At 43.1% G+C, this 13,915-nt stretch overlaps 1 protein-coding gene across 1 annotated transcript; it reads right to left on the bottom strand.

Moving 5' to 3' along the window:
* Positions 1-6,452: 6,452 nt before the first annotated feature.
* On the bottom strand, positions 6,453-11,966 carry LOC119496869 (ankyrin repeat domain-containing protein 34A). The gene is made up of 2 exons (XM_037784516.1): positions 11,635-11,966; positions 6,453-8,437 (listed from the first exon to the last, which is right to left on the bottom strand). Exon 2 carries the CDS (start codon positions 8,351-8,353, stop codon positions 6,752-6,754), a length of 1,602 nt encoding a protein of 533 aa, XP_037640444.1. The 5' UTR covers positions 8,354-8,437; positions 11,635-11,966; the 3' UTR covers positions 6,453-6,751.
* Between the last annotated feature and the right edge of the window lie 1,949 nt (positions 11,967-13,915).

Raw genomic sequence — 13,915 nt, 5'->3', positions numbered from 1 at the left:
TCCCTGTCAGAAAGGGCTGTCTGATGGCGAGGTCAAGGACTGTCTGACGGCGAGGTAAAGCTGTGGACGGGAGCAGCAGAAAAACAGAATTTAGACACCTAAAAAAATCAATCAGTTTAAGTGAACGCTGTATTTAGAATATTTTCACCTCTTTACATCACCGTCAGACAGCCCTTTACCTCGCCATCAGACAGCCCTTTCTGACGGGGAACTGAAGCTGTCTTCAAAGCCACAAGACTCCATTCAGAAAACCAGTAATTTTACCTCTCAGAACAGGAGAGTTTCTGGTCTACCACTGCATTCTTCGGTTAGCTAGTTTGTGTTGTTGTGTGACTTTCTGATCTGAACTAATGTGGCGTCCACAGCAGTACGTTGCTTAGCTTCCTGCCAGTACTCCTGTCTGCTTCTCCAAACTGGGAGCATGCTGACCGCCATTTAAATTACTGTATGTAATATACTGACTCTAAGGATTTATGTATACTGAACATGTAGCACCGTCATCATGCAGAAACCTACGTCAAGTCACCACGTGGGAAAAGGGTTTTAGAAGGACTTGAAGGGAAAATAGACTTTTGATGATAAAACATACAATACCCAAATTTTAATGTTTGGATTTGAATACGTCAGAAACACCACTGGGAAGATACAGGATGATATAAAAAAAAAAATAATAATGGACCCGCCCTTTAGAGTTAAGCGTTGACCAACAACAAACCATCTTCACTGAGCTGAGAGACGGAGAGTCCAAAACAGCAAATATGGTCATCTGGGTATTTTGTTCCCCACTGTTTGGAACGGACCAACCCAGTATCACGCCAAAGTGTGTATAAAACCCGCCTATTCACCAGAGGATAACGTGTCAGGGTCACGTTTTGCCTCACCAACAGGGCCGGCTCTAGCCCTTTTGGTGCCCTTGGCGAAATTTGGATTCGGAAGCCCCTAGCTTTGTTTAAACTCTTGCAAGACGCCGTGGCGCGGGCCTCCCCCGACAGTGACGGCTGACAGCGGGTCATGTGACGCTGCTGTAATGATTCACAGTGAAGGTCTGACACAACAGAAGCTGTAAAGATCTCCAGTGACTGAATCACTTATTCAGTTTCACTTCTACACAACTGTCAGCTGTTCATCTACAACCATCATTTATTTATTTATCTATTATTGATTTGATCAAATCTTTATTCTAACTCTGCTGCTGTTTGTGTAGATGAAGAAGAAAAGTTCCAGGATCTTGGATTTTGGCGGTCACCATCTTGGTTGTTGGCGGTCGCCATCTTGGTATTTGACTGTCTCCATCTTGGTTTTGGCCGTCGCCACCCTAAAGCATCCCCTGCTTTATGGTCTATTTGACTCTAAATGGGACCATAATTTACTAAATGAACATCATGCTGTATTGAAGAACTGTTATTTAAAGGGAGTCTGGGTTGAGATCAGTGTCTAACTGATGATTGGATGCAGCATGTTTGAGTGTTGAACATGAAACAAATGTTCTTATTCCACTTTGAGTTACAATCAGAGTGAAAGATCCATTTTAAACCAGTCTGATCAGGTTTAAACCACCAGTCTGATCTAGTTTAAACCAGGCTGATCAGGTTTAAACCAATATGATCGATTTTAAACCAGTCTGATCAGGTTTAAACCAGGCTGATCAGGTTTATACCAGTATGATCAAGTTTAAAGCAGTCTGATCAGGTTTAAACTAGCCTGATCCAGTTTAACCAAGTCTGATCCAGTTTAAACCAGTCTGATCCAATTTAATGAAGTCTTATCAAGTTTAAACCAGTTTAATCCAGTCTGATCCAGTTTGAAAACAGTCTCATCCTGTTGAATCCAGTTTAAAGTAGTCTCGCCTGTTTAAACCAGTCCGATCAAGTTTAAACCAGTTTAATCCAGTCTGATCCAGTTAAACAGTCTGATCCTGTTGAATCCAATTAAAACCAGTCTGATCAGGTTTAAACCAGTCTGATCCAGTTTAAACCAGTCTGATCAGGTTTAAACCAGTCTGATCCAGTTTAATCAAGTCTAATCCAGTTTAAAGCAGTCTGATCCAGTTTAATGAAGTCTTATCAAGTTTAAACCAGTTTAATCCAGTCTGATCCAGTTTGAAAACAGTCTCATCCTGTTGAATCCATTTTAAAGTAGTCTAGCCTGTTTAAACCAGTCCGATCAGGTTTAAACCAGTTTAATCCAGTCTGATCCAGTTAAACAGTCTGATCCTGTTGAATCCAATTAAAACCAGTCTGATCAGGTTCAAACCAGTCTGATCCAGTATAATCAAGTCTTATCAAGTTTAAATCAGTCTGATCAAGTTTAAAACCAGTTTAATCCAGTCAGATCCAGTTAAACAGTCCGACCAAGTTGAATCCAGTTCAAACCACTCTGGTCAAGTTTAAACCAGTTTAATCCAGTCTGTTCTAGTTTAAAAACAGTCTGAACAAGTTCAAACCAATTTGATCCTGTTTAAACCAGTCTGATTCAGGTTGAATGAACTGGATCCGCCTGATTTAAACTAGTTTAATCCAGATCAAACTGGATTCACCAGGATCAAACTGGTACAAATGTGTTTAAACTGGATCCAGTTTCATTCTTAATAATTCTTCATATCAGAAAGGGCAAAATGTTTACATAAATCAACTTTATCTTGCTGCTCAAAGTGTCAACAGGAAGCGTCATTAAAAACATTTCACAGTCAAACTGTAACAATCAAAGATTCAGAGACGCTCATTTCAATGAAACTTTATAGAAATACTTCAACATTTCTGTAAATCGTTCTTCTCCAGAGTAAAATGTTTTAATCTGCGTGTGTGTGTAGATCCAGGACAGGTTTAGCCTAGCTTAGCACAAAGACTGGAAGCAGGGGGAAACTGTTAGCCTAGTTTAGCACAAAGAATGGAAGCTGGGGAAAGTGTTGGCCTGTTTTAGCGCCAAAAATGGAAGCAGGGGAAAATCAGATTCCAACAACTTCACTAGCATGTCCTGTCAACAGTTTTACAGACATCTTTTTTATAATGGTTGTCTATGGGGAAAATGTTTTTTGGGATGCAGGGGAATTTGTTGTTGTAATACAACGCCGTCATCACAGCTTGTGCTCCAGCCTCAGTCTGGGTCTCATTCACTATTAGTGTGTTTTACAACTTTTAGGACCTAATGATTTAAATAAGGGCTATTAGAATGTTCGTACTGGGAAGTTGATTTACCTATAAAAAGATTATTCGCTGAGTTACAGACATCTCTTTCTCAATGTAAGTCTATGGGAAAAAGTCTTTTTTGGGCCTAATGGCATCACCTGACAGACACGGAAGTTGCAGTACCACCGTTTGGCCACTACGAAAGTTGGGATCAACGACCGGCGCACTTCCTGGGGGCTTGACCGTGACCCAGCGCTGTCCGCTGTTGGGCTCATTTTCTGTAGCATGGTGGAATTTAGCAAGGTAGCTAGCTAACTAGCCAGTCGCTAAATGAGTAAAATATAAACCATTTAATGCTTCATCCACACACTCTTGTCACAGTGTAGGAAAGCACAGTGCTATCACCAGATGAGGGACAACTTTGTTCAGCTCATTTTCTGTGTTTCATGACAGCATGGCAGAATTAGCAAGCTAAGCCAGCTAAGTAGCCAGCCGTCCGACCAGCGGGCTGGTGGCCAACGGCAGCGCTGTAAAGATAAATTGAGGGCGTATAAATCTTTGGATGCCTATAGTTAACTATCCTTCAGTAAAATCTGTCAAAAAGAGGTCGTACAATATCGGAGAAGCGTTTTAGAGATGGAGAGAAAGGGTTGCTAATAGTTTAGCCTTCTGCTAACAGCAGCCAATGACTCACAGCTGTTGTTAGCAGAAGGCTAAATATTAGCAACATTTACTCTCCATCTCTGAAACATTTCTCTGATATTGTAGCTCACTAGAGCCTCGAATCACAATTTTTCATTTCAGATGTATGTGATATCTGGATTCTGGCACCCAACAACACAGGAAGATGACATTTTAGATGTGTAACTTTAGCCCACTGCTAGTGTTAGCCTCCAGTCTTTCCTTTGTTTAGCCTCCAGCTAACACCGTGACCTCATCATGACGTTGATTGTAAAAGAGTCTATAAAAACCCAGATTAATTTTGCTTTGACACTTTAGGCCTTTCTTTATGTGTGTTTAAAGCTAAGTGAAGCCCGTCCTGGTTCTGGATCTGGACACACAGAGATGAAACTGATTTATATCTTCTCTTCTGACTCTGGAGAGGACAGAGAAAACGTGGGACCGTTCCTTTAACTGTCCTTCAGTGCCCTCTTGAGTTGAACCAGATGAAGTGCTTAAGGGTTGACATTACAGTACAGGCTCTATTGCACAGACGCATCTTTACAGTATTTACAGTCTAAGCAGGTTTTGGTTCAAATCGTCCACACGACTTCTTTGGAATTTCATAAACAAGAAAACCACATTTCATTTAAGTTCATCTCAACACACATTAGATCAAAATATCACCTCGGTGATGTTAAAGTACAGAAACATCGTCAGGACGGACGTTTCAAACGTCCCTCTGAACTGTAAAATAAAGACGATTCATTCAGAGGATCATTTACACAGAAATACCAAATAGACTAGTGTGTCGATAATTACAGTACATACAGCGCAGTAGGTAGTTTCACACGTTATCACATTCTTCAATCAGAACAAGAGCTTATAAATGGATTAAAATAAATATGTTAGCTTAGAGATAACAGTTTGTTTTCAGAGTCGACCTTCAGGTTTCATCAGTTAAACTTCAGGTCCAGCAGAAGGTTCATGTTTTCATCCGTCACCACGAGAAAAATGGACCTCAGTGCAAATTGTGCATCTGTAAACATCTAACAAGTCAGATTATTTCTTTTCATAGTTTCATCAGTTTTTAACTCAAGTGAATAAATGAAGAGGAAGCGTCAGGAATGTGTTGTAAACGGATTCTTAACCCAGAAAGCTTCCTGTGGTTCAGCAGACAGGAAACCGGAGAGCTGCACCGACAACATTTAAACTTCTCTTATTGATCTGATTTAACTTTTACTAATAAGTGATGAGACGTTGTTTCAACTATGAACAGAAAAAAAACAAGTGCTGTATCTATTAGTCTTTTCTGAAGCTGGTTGTGTTTTAAACCAACAGCTCAGGTGATTTACATTTCACAAAATGCTGCTGATATTTTGATGTCTTAGCTGTAGCTGCATGAAGCCGTCATGGTTCTAATTTACAGATCATCTCTGTGGTTGTTTGTCTGTGAAGACTCAGAGGAAATCTAGAAGTGTTGTTACAGAGTCTCAGGACCGGAACGGAAAAGGTTCGGTGGTCTTTAGTCTGCACTCTGGGTCCCTTGAAGCTGGGCGTACCTTATACGATTTTAGCCCGTTTCTGGCCTGAACTTTAAACGGCTCATTTTAGAGTCACACCAAATTTCAGTTTTGTCAAGCGTTGTTTGCCGTGCAGTGTACAGAGGGGACAGAGGACCGATTAACTCCTCCCAACCGGCCGTCCGACATGACATTTATGTTGATTTAACGGTTACCTCAGAACCAGAGATTATAGTTTAAAATTGTGGCTCAAATTTAAAACTGGTTTTATAAAGTTAAGTTTAACAAAACTCTAATTGAACCCTTTCCTCGGTTGAATAAAATGTTTGTTGGTGCAGCCCTCCATGAAGACCAGAGGCCTGTACTATGAAGTTTGGCGTTAGCGAGGTAACTTCAGGGTTAACTCTGGGTTTACCGTCCTACGAAGGTGGATCACTTCTTACCGGGGTAGATCACCATGGTAACTGATGCTGAACAGCTAACCTGCTCCGGAGCTGGTTATGTTCCAGATAAGAGATCAACTGGCTGTAAAGCACCTCCTACTGACCAATCAGAGCTCGTTGCGGTGATTGTATGATAATATTACACAAATACGAAGAAGTTTAAGTCAAAATCCAGACAAAAAAGACACAATTTAAACTGACAAATGCAGGAAGGACAGCTGGATTTATGCTGTGGGTGTTTACCGCTTTGGATTATGTTTTTATATTTATGTTATATATATATATATATATTTACCTGCTCTTGAGTCCGTTTCACACCGCCAGAGACGGGCACGCAGCTGAAAAAAGGTTCAAATAATCACATAAACCGCATTTTTGGTTAAAGTGCATAATGAGGTGTAATCCATCCATCCAATACAATTCTTAAAGCTATTTATATCTAGACGACTTTATCTGACTTTTGAGTGTTCCGTTAAATGAATAAGTGTTAATTTACGCATTCACATATCTGGAGTTTTTGCTTTTGTCAGCTGTCCTCCCTGCATTTGGCAGCTTCAACTGTGTTACTTTTAGTCTGATTAAGTGGTTAACTTCTTCGTATTTGTCTAATATAGTTTACTCTTCCTTTGTAAAATGTGCCGCTCTGCCTGTCTGTCTACAAGTCTGTGGACTTGTCCATGTTTGTGATTGGTCATAAACTGCAAACACCGTTCATGTGAACGCGCTCACAGCCAGATGGAGAAACCCTGTGTTGATTTACAGAGTTGATAACCACCTTCGTAGGACCGCTTAGCGGGATCTGTTTGTTAGGGTTAGTTAAGCTAGATAACAAGAAGATGCCCTGGCTATATTTAACTCGCTTTGTAGTACAGGCCTCAGGACGTGGTTTTAGAGGAGTTCATCAGTGAGGTGATGATCTGATGGAGAAGCTTCACAGTAAATCACCACCCTAAAAGTCTCTGCAGCTACCCATCATGCTTTGCTCCCACGCCTCCTATCATCAATCCCCGTTGGACTCGATGACCTTCTCGGCCAGGATCTCCTGGAAGGTGGAGAGCTGCTTCATTTGCTCCGTCTGCATCGAGTGTCTCCTCATCAGCTTCTTCTTCATCTTGAAGTCGGGACCCCGTTTGGGCGAAGCGGGGGCCATGGGGACCAGGATCTTATGCCCGGAGTGAATGGGGGAGGTGGGCTTTCCGTTGGCCCGGATGTCGGGGATGGGTCTCTGGGGGTTGATGTTGAGCGGAGGCAGGAAGCCGGGCCTGGTGTGGGAGATGTGGTCCAACAGGAGGGTCCCGGAGCCCCGGCGCTCCAGCAGCCCCGGAGGACGCCTGCGTATGGTCATGGGGGACACTGAGTTGGGGATGTTCTCCAGAGACTCCCTTGAGGAACTAGTGACCAAGGACAGGGGAGAGGCGTTGTACCTCCTCCGCTCCACAGACACCCGACCAGAGTCTGGAGATCCAGGGATGGACTCTGGGCAGAGGTGGGTGTCCGACTCATAGTGCTCCATCCGGGTCAGTTTAGGGTGAGCCAGGGCCCGGGCAGCGACCGCCCCAGGTCCTCCGGCGTTCTCCTGGGACTCCGGGGCTGTGTTCCTACGGTACAGGATCTGGTGCTGCTGGACTTTGTCGGCCCAGGAGGAACCAGAGAGGGCTGCATAATCCTCAGAGCAGGACCGGTCGATGAGTTTGGGGGAGCAGGGGTCGTGGGTCTCGATGCTGTGTCGTCGTGACAACAGAGGTCTCACCGGTTCTGTAATGGACAGGCCGTTAATCTCGGCGATCGTCCTGCTCAGATCGCAGCCACCCTCCTCCTCAAGGCCTAAATCAACCCTCTCCTGAGGAACCCCGCTCAGGACCGAAGGCGCCACCAGGCCCCAGGGCTCCGAGTTCAGCCTCTTCAGCAGCTTGCGTGGCGGCGGTCTCTTTTCTCCTGGAGGCCGAGCTGAAGGTAAAGGTAAAGCCGAGGTGAGCGCGAAGCTGAAGATCCCCCCCTCGTATTTGCTCTTGTCTCCCGGCGGTGAGGAGGTGCCGATCTCCACCTCAGAGGGAGACATGCAGGCTGGAGACAGTCTGTCCACGATGCCCGGTGAGGGGGGGGAGTTGAGGTACTGCTTGGTCTTCTTGGTGCCTGACGGAGACGTGTCAGTAGTGATGATGATCACCTCCTTGCCTTTGGCTTTGCAGGCGTCCAGCAGCACCTGCAGAGTGTCGCGGTCTCCCTTGTTGATGGCGTGGACGAGGGCGGAGGAGCCGGAGTAGTCTTTGAGGCTGGGATCAGCTCCATTCTCCAGTAGGAGTGAGACCACTTCCTTTCCCGCCTGCTCAGCGCAAGCGTGCATCAGCGCCGTCCTCCCGCTCTTGTCGGGGATGTTTGGATCGGCGCCTTTCTCCAACAGGTACCTCACCATCCTCTGCCGGGTCTGCAGGTCGTCGTAGCTCGCTATGCAGGCAGCGGAGATGGGAGTTTCCCCGCGCTCATTGCCCTCGTTGATGTAAGCTCCGCCCTCCAGTAGCAGGCGGGTCAACCTAAGCTTCCCCTGGAAGACGGCTTTGAGGAGGGCGTTCCCCTCGGTCTGCAGGGGTCCTCCATCTCCCATGATCCCTCGCCTCACTTCAGACCTCCTGTCCACTGGAAGCTAGTTCAACGCTGACTGCCCCTCCTCCACGAGAAGTCACATGACCTGCAGGAGAAACACACGGGGTAAGGTCACCACCATGTTGGCAGACTGAGGAGGTGGTGGTACATGATTGGCTGAGATGCTGATGAATGGGAGGTTCTCGAGGTGTCTGTTAATAATGAGCTGACTGCACTTTATATAACAAACACGTCGCAGCACTTTATTACATTTAGACCGTTGTCAGGTACGACTGATCCGTACCGTGCCTGAGTACGATTGCCCCCCTCTCCACTCACACACTTGTGTCATCTCCCATGTGTATTTGTTTATGTTGAGATCAGCTGTTCTAGTGGCGGAGCATCGTAAAACACATTCAAACTGGACAGAAACAAAATAAAACTCACCAAACCGTCGTCGAAGTTTATCGAAAATGACAAACATCACCCGACCCTATCGCCTACTATTGTTTATATTTTAAGGAACCTCTCGCCTGCCTTCCTGCTTTAACATCCACGGCTGTACAGTACAGAGGATGAGATCGGTGCATGCTATGCGCCTATACAGATGATCGGAGGAGACCGGCGGTAACTACTCACTGACTGCTAACGTTACTCGCGTTAACTAGCGGTCCACTACCGTGCTTCGGTACGGTTCGCTTTCACACCTCATGTACACATGAACATTACTCCAGACCACCTTTTCAAGTGGACTCGAGTGGATCGATGAACCATGCCCAAGTATGGTACAGAGCGTTCACACTAATCAAACCAACTGGACTTTGGGGTCAAGTATACTCGGATCCCGGCCCAGGTCCCTGATGTGAAAGCCTCCTTACAGAACTGTAGATGCCGCATTGTAGAAAGAGAGAGTTTTACTTTTATTTGTGTTGTGCTCTTCTCTGCTGAGTAAAAATGTTACACTATTAGCCAATCATTGGCTGAGCCTCACCTCGCTGGTCGTAGCGGTCCCTGGAGAGTCTCCCAATAAAACATCTAGACTTTCAAATGTCAAGATAAATCAGCTGATAGAAAATAGTTGATGAAAAGGCAGATTTTATGAACATTTTAATCTGACCACAGATCAGACATTCAGCAGTCCTCACTGACTGATTTACCTGTGAACACCTGACAAACATCATCACTGTCAGCTGATCGATCTCAGCCAAAGAGGATAGAAGCAAAGAGATGAAATGCTTTTTTGACAACAGCCTCTGCCGCCATTTTGGACTGAAAACCCTTATTATATTTATAATATTTTATTGTTCAACACAGGTTATTTCAGTAGAATATGACAATAGAATAGAAATAATTTAGTTTTACTTTTCTACGGCTCTTTGTAGGCGGACATTTTAGTAGCGTCTGGTAGTCGCTTTCAGTCAAAAATGACGGAAGCTTAGCTCTGCTGCTGGGCGCTGATGTTGACATGGAACGAACTATTGACTTTCACTTCTTATCAATATACGTTCTTCGAATCAGTGATGATGTTTCTGTAAACGGGAAGTAGAATGTGTCCCTTCCTCACAGGGAGAAGAAAACTACAACTTATTGTAGTTTTCATGAGGAAACTACAATAAGCAGATCATGAATGGAAATGATACAATATTTTATATGTATATATAAATATATATATATATATATATATATATGTATTACAAATACTGCTGTCTAAAGTAAAATACTGCTGCACTGTGTGTACTGAGAACACAGAGTTATTACTGCTGAATGACGGCAGACGGACTCAGTGTTTGTATTTCAGTGTGAGAGCGAACAGATGGACTCAACCAGGTGGACTTTGACCCTGTCGGCTGGTTTTATAGTTTATAAGTTAAGCTTCAACATGAACAGAAAACTGAATGTATATATCTATATAGATATATACATGTATATGTTGTGTACATATATATAGATATACAGTATATATATATATATATACAGGGTATCCATATATATATATATAGAGAGAGAGAGAGCGAAAGAGAGAGAGAGAGAGAGAGAGAGAGAAAGAGAGGAGTTTCTATTGTTAACAGACATGAGATGGTCAGAATATTAGGAACCCCCCTCTGAATATAATGACGTCCAGTTCAACACCATCAGTGATTCAGTAATAAAGTTCTATATTATATTATAACTTTATAACATTCATAAAGAACATGTTGTTCTAGATTACATCACATACAGCTGTTCCTAACAAAGTGACCACTTAGCCTCCATATCTACAGGATCAATATCAGAAGTCGGCTACATGTTGCTGCTAATACTTTTGTACTGAATGCAGGACTTTTACTTGTATTGGAGTATTTTAACTCTGTGGTAATAGTACTTTTAATGAGGTAAAAGATACTTCTTCCACCACAGAATGAAAATACAATAAAACATCCAGAATTGATCATTTCACTTTAGTTAGAAACAATTATTCATTATTAACAGGTGTCACGTGTCACAGGTGATGATGATGGTGATGATGATGATGATGATGGTGATGATGATGGTGATGGTGATGATGATGATGATGATGGTGGTGAGGATGATGATGATGGTGATGATGATGATGATGGTGATGATGATTATGATTATGATGATGATGATGATGATTATGATGATGATGATGATGGTGAGGATGATGATGATGATGATGATGATGATGATGATGATGATGGTGATAGTGATGATGATGATGATGATGGTGATGATGATGGTGAGGATGATGATGATGATGGTGAGGATGATGATGATGATGGTGAGGATGATGATGATGATGGTGAGGATGATGATGATGATGGTGAGGATGATGATGATGATGATGGAGGTGATGAAGCTGTGTGACTGTGGAGGAATGCAGCTCAGAGCACAGACCGGATATTTACCGGGTTTCTACGTCAGTCCGCCGCTGTGACGCAGTGATTTCTATATTTACTCACCGGTTGCGAAGTTAACGGCAGCAGCAGCGTGCGTGTGTGCGCGTTCGTTCGTGCGTGTACTCACACACACACGCGCGCGCGCGTTCGTTCGTGCTTATACTCACACACGCGCGCACACACACACAGGATCAGATGGTGTGTTTTTGCTGCATCATCATCATCAGACCATCACATCTGGTGACTCGTTTAAATCACCGACACACACACACACACACCGGGAGCAACCGTTAAAGCCGCTCAGTTAGCAGCGGCAGCAGCTGATGATGATGAAGGTGAAGATGAAGATGGAGGGAGCAGTGATGGAGGAAACAGGAAGACATGCGGAGCGTCTCTCTTTTCTTACCGCCGAGCTGAAGAAGCATCATCTTCATCTTCTCACCGACCGTTACTGTCCGTTACCGACCGTTACTGTCCTGACGGTTGCCGACTGTTTACCGACTGATGGAGCCGCTGCACCGACACTCCTCCTCCTCCTCCTCCTCCTCCTCCTCCTGCTGCTGTCAGAGCCGCTCCGAGCAGACTCACGGCCCGGAGGACCCCCCAGTCTGGAGGAGAATAAAATAGAAACATTATATTTCTTTGAGCTTCAGTTATGTGCATAATTACATTTTATGTGTATAAAATAGAGAAAAAATATATTTTTCAGGGAATGTCACCACAGACCCATTTCATAATAATAATAATAATAATAATGATAATAATTCATCAGTGGGCCGTCGGCTCAATCACTTATAGACCCTTTTAGTGTGGACGTCATGATGACGTCACAGTGTTAGCTGGAGGCTAAACAAAGGAAAGACTGGAGGCTAACACTAGCAGTGGACTAAAGCTACACATCTAAAATGTCATCTTTCAGTGTTGTTGCCTGCCAGAATCCAGATATCACATACATTTGAGATGACAAACTGTGATTCGAGGCTCTAGCGAGCTAAAATATCAGAGAAACGTTTCAGAGATGGAGAGTAAATGTTGCTAATATTTAGTCTTCTGCTAACAACAGCTGTGAGCCATTGGCTGCTGTTAGCAGAAGACTAAACTATTAGCAACCCTTTCTCTCCATCTCTGAAACGCTTCTCCGATATTGTACGACTCTTTTTGAATGACTTTACTGAAGGATAGTTAACTATAGGCATCCAAAGATTTATACGCCCTCAATTTATCTTTACAGCGCTGCCGTTGGCCACCGCAGAAAATGAGGTGAACAAAGTTGTCCCTCATCTGGTGATAGCACTGTGCTTTCCTACGCTGTGACAAGAGTGTGTGGATGAAGCATTAAGGTGTTACATTTTACTCATTTAGCGACGGGCTAGTTAGCTAGCTAGCTTTCTAATTCCACCATGCTACAGAAAATGAGCCCAACAGCGGACAGCGCTGGGTCACGGTCCCTCTGCCTCACTCCTCGCCACTAGGAGACTACTTCACCGGGAGGAGAGCAGGCGTTAGCTAGCTGGCTCTTCAGTCTCCAGACAAGTTAGCTAGCTAACTAGCCAGTTCAGGAGACAGACAATCTAGCTAGTTAACTAACGTTAGCCAGCAGCTCTGTGAGTGTGACAGTCGGTTACAACTAGCTTCTTAACTCCGAAAACGTTTTATTGAATATATAAATATTCAAATACATTTAACATTTATATATTCAATATATTTCATAGTTATGTATTTATTCTTCAATATAACCTTCTTTCAAATGAAAAAGATGATTGTTTTGAGAGATAACTGCTGTAGGCTACAACAGGCTACAATACCAGTACTTACACCGCCCAACAAAAACGTTGTTTTTGTGAAACACAAGTTAGATGTGATTAAATATAAAACCGATTAGAAACATGCAGAACTATCTTTCACCTTTTGTGTTTCTCATACGAAATACAACGTTGTTGTCGCCGATCTATTTATATATATATATACACACACACACACACACACATATCTCTCTATATATATATATATATGCATATACGTATATTCATATACGTATGCTGTTTGTATATATATATAAATATTCATACACACATACAGTATATATATGTGTATATATGTGAATATATATGTACAGTATATACACACATACATACATAATGATATCACATTATTCATTAACGCTACAGTCAGTCTATTATTAATATTTTTAATAATACAGTTATAATTATTATGAGTGGAAGCGTTGATGACAAAAATAAAATACTGCAGGACACACACACACACACACACACACACACAGACTGTTGCTATTATGGAAACACAGTTTCTATGGCAACTGATGTGCTGGATTCCTGCAGAAGCGTTCCCACGACGACACACAGCTCTTTACCTCACTGACACACACACACGCGCGCGCGCGCGCGCGCACGCACACACACACACACACACACTAACAGATGATGGAGGTTTTGCTGACGTAGCAGAAACTGTTTGACCTCGGCCTGCAGACGAGAGATGAACATTTTATATCACAATATATATATATATATTGAGGTAAATTATCACGGTTATCAGTATTATCACCGTATTGTTAAAATGTGCTGAAAATGTTTAAAAAGGACTGATAGACACAGTTTCATTATTTATTATTTTCTTTAGCTTCTACTGCCACCAGAAACCTGTTAGCATGCTAACTTTAGCTTTAC

Source organism: Sebastes umbrosus, chromosome 11 (genome assembly GCF_015220745.1).
Source record: "Sebastes umbrosus isolate fSebUmb1 chromosome 11, fSebUmb1.pri, whole genome shotgun sequence".
Lineage (NCBI taxonomy): Eukaryota > Metazoa > Chordata > Actinopteri > Perciformes > Sebastidae > Sebastes > Sebastes umbrosus.
This window is presented reverse-complemented; position numbering and strand designations above follow the sequence as displayed.

Coding starts and splice junctions, on each gene's coding strand:
- LOC119496869 (XM_037784516.1), bottom strand. CDS start 8,353: ATGGGAGATGGAGGACCCCTGCAGACCGAGGGGAACGCCCTCCTCAAA.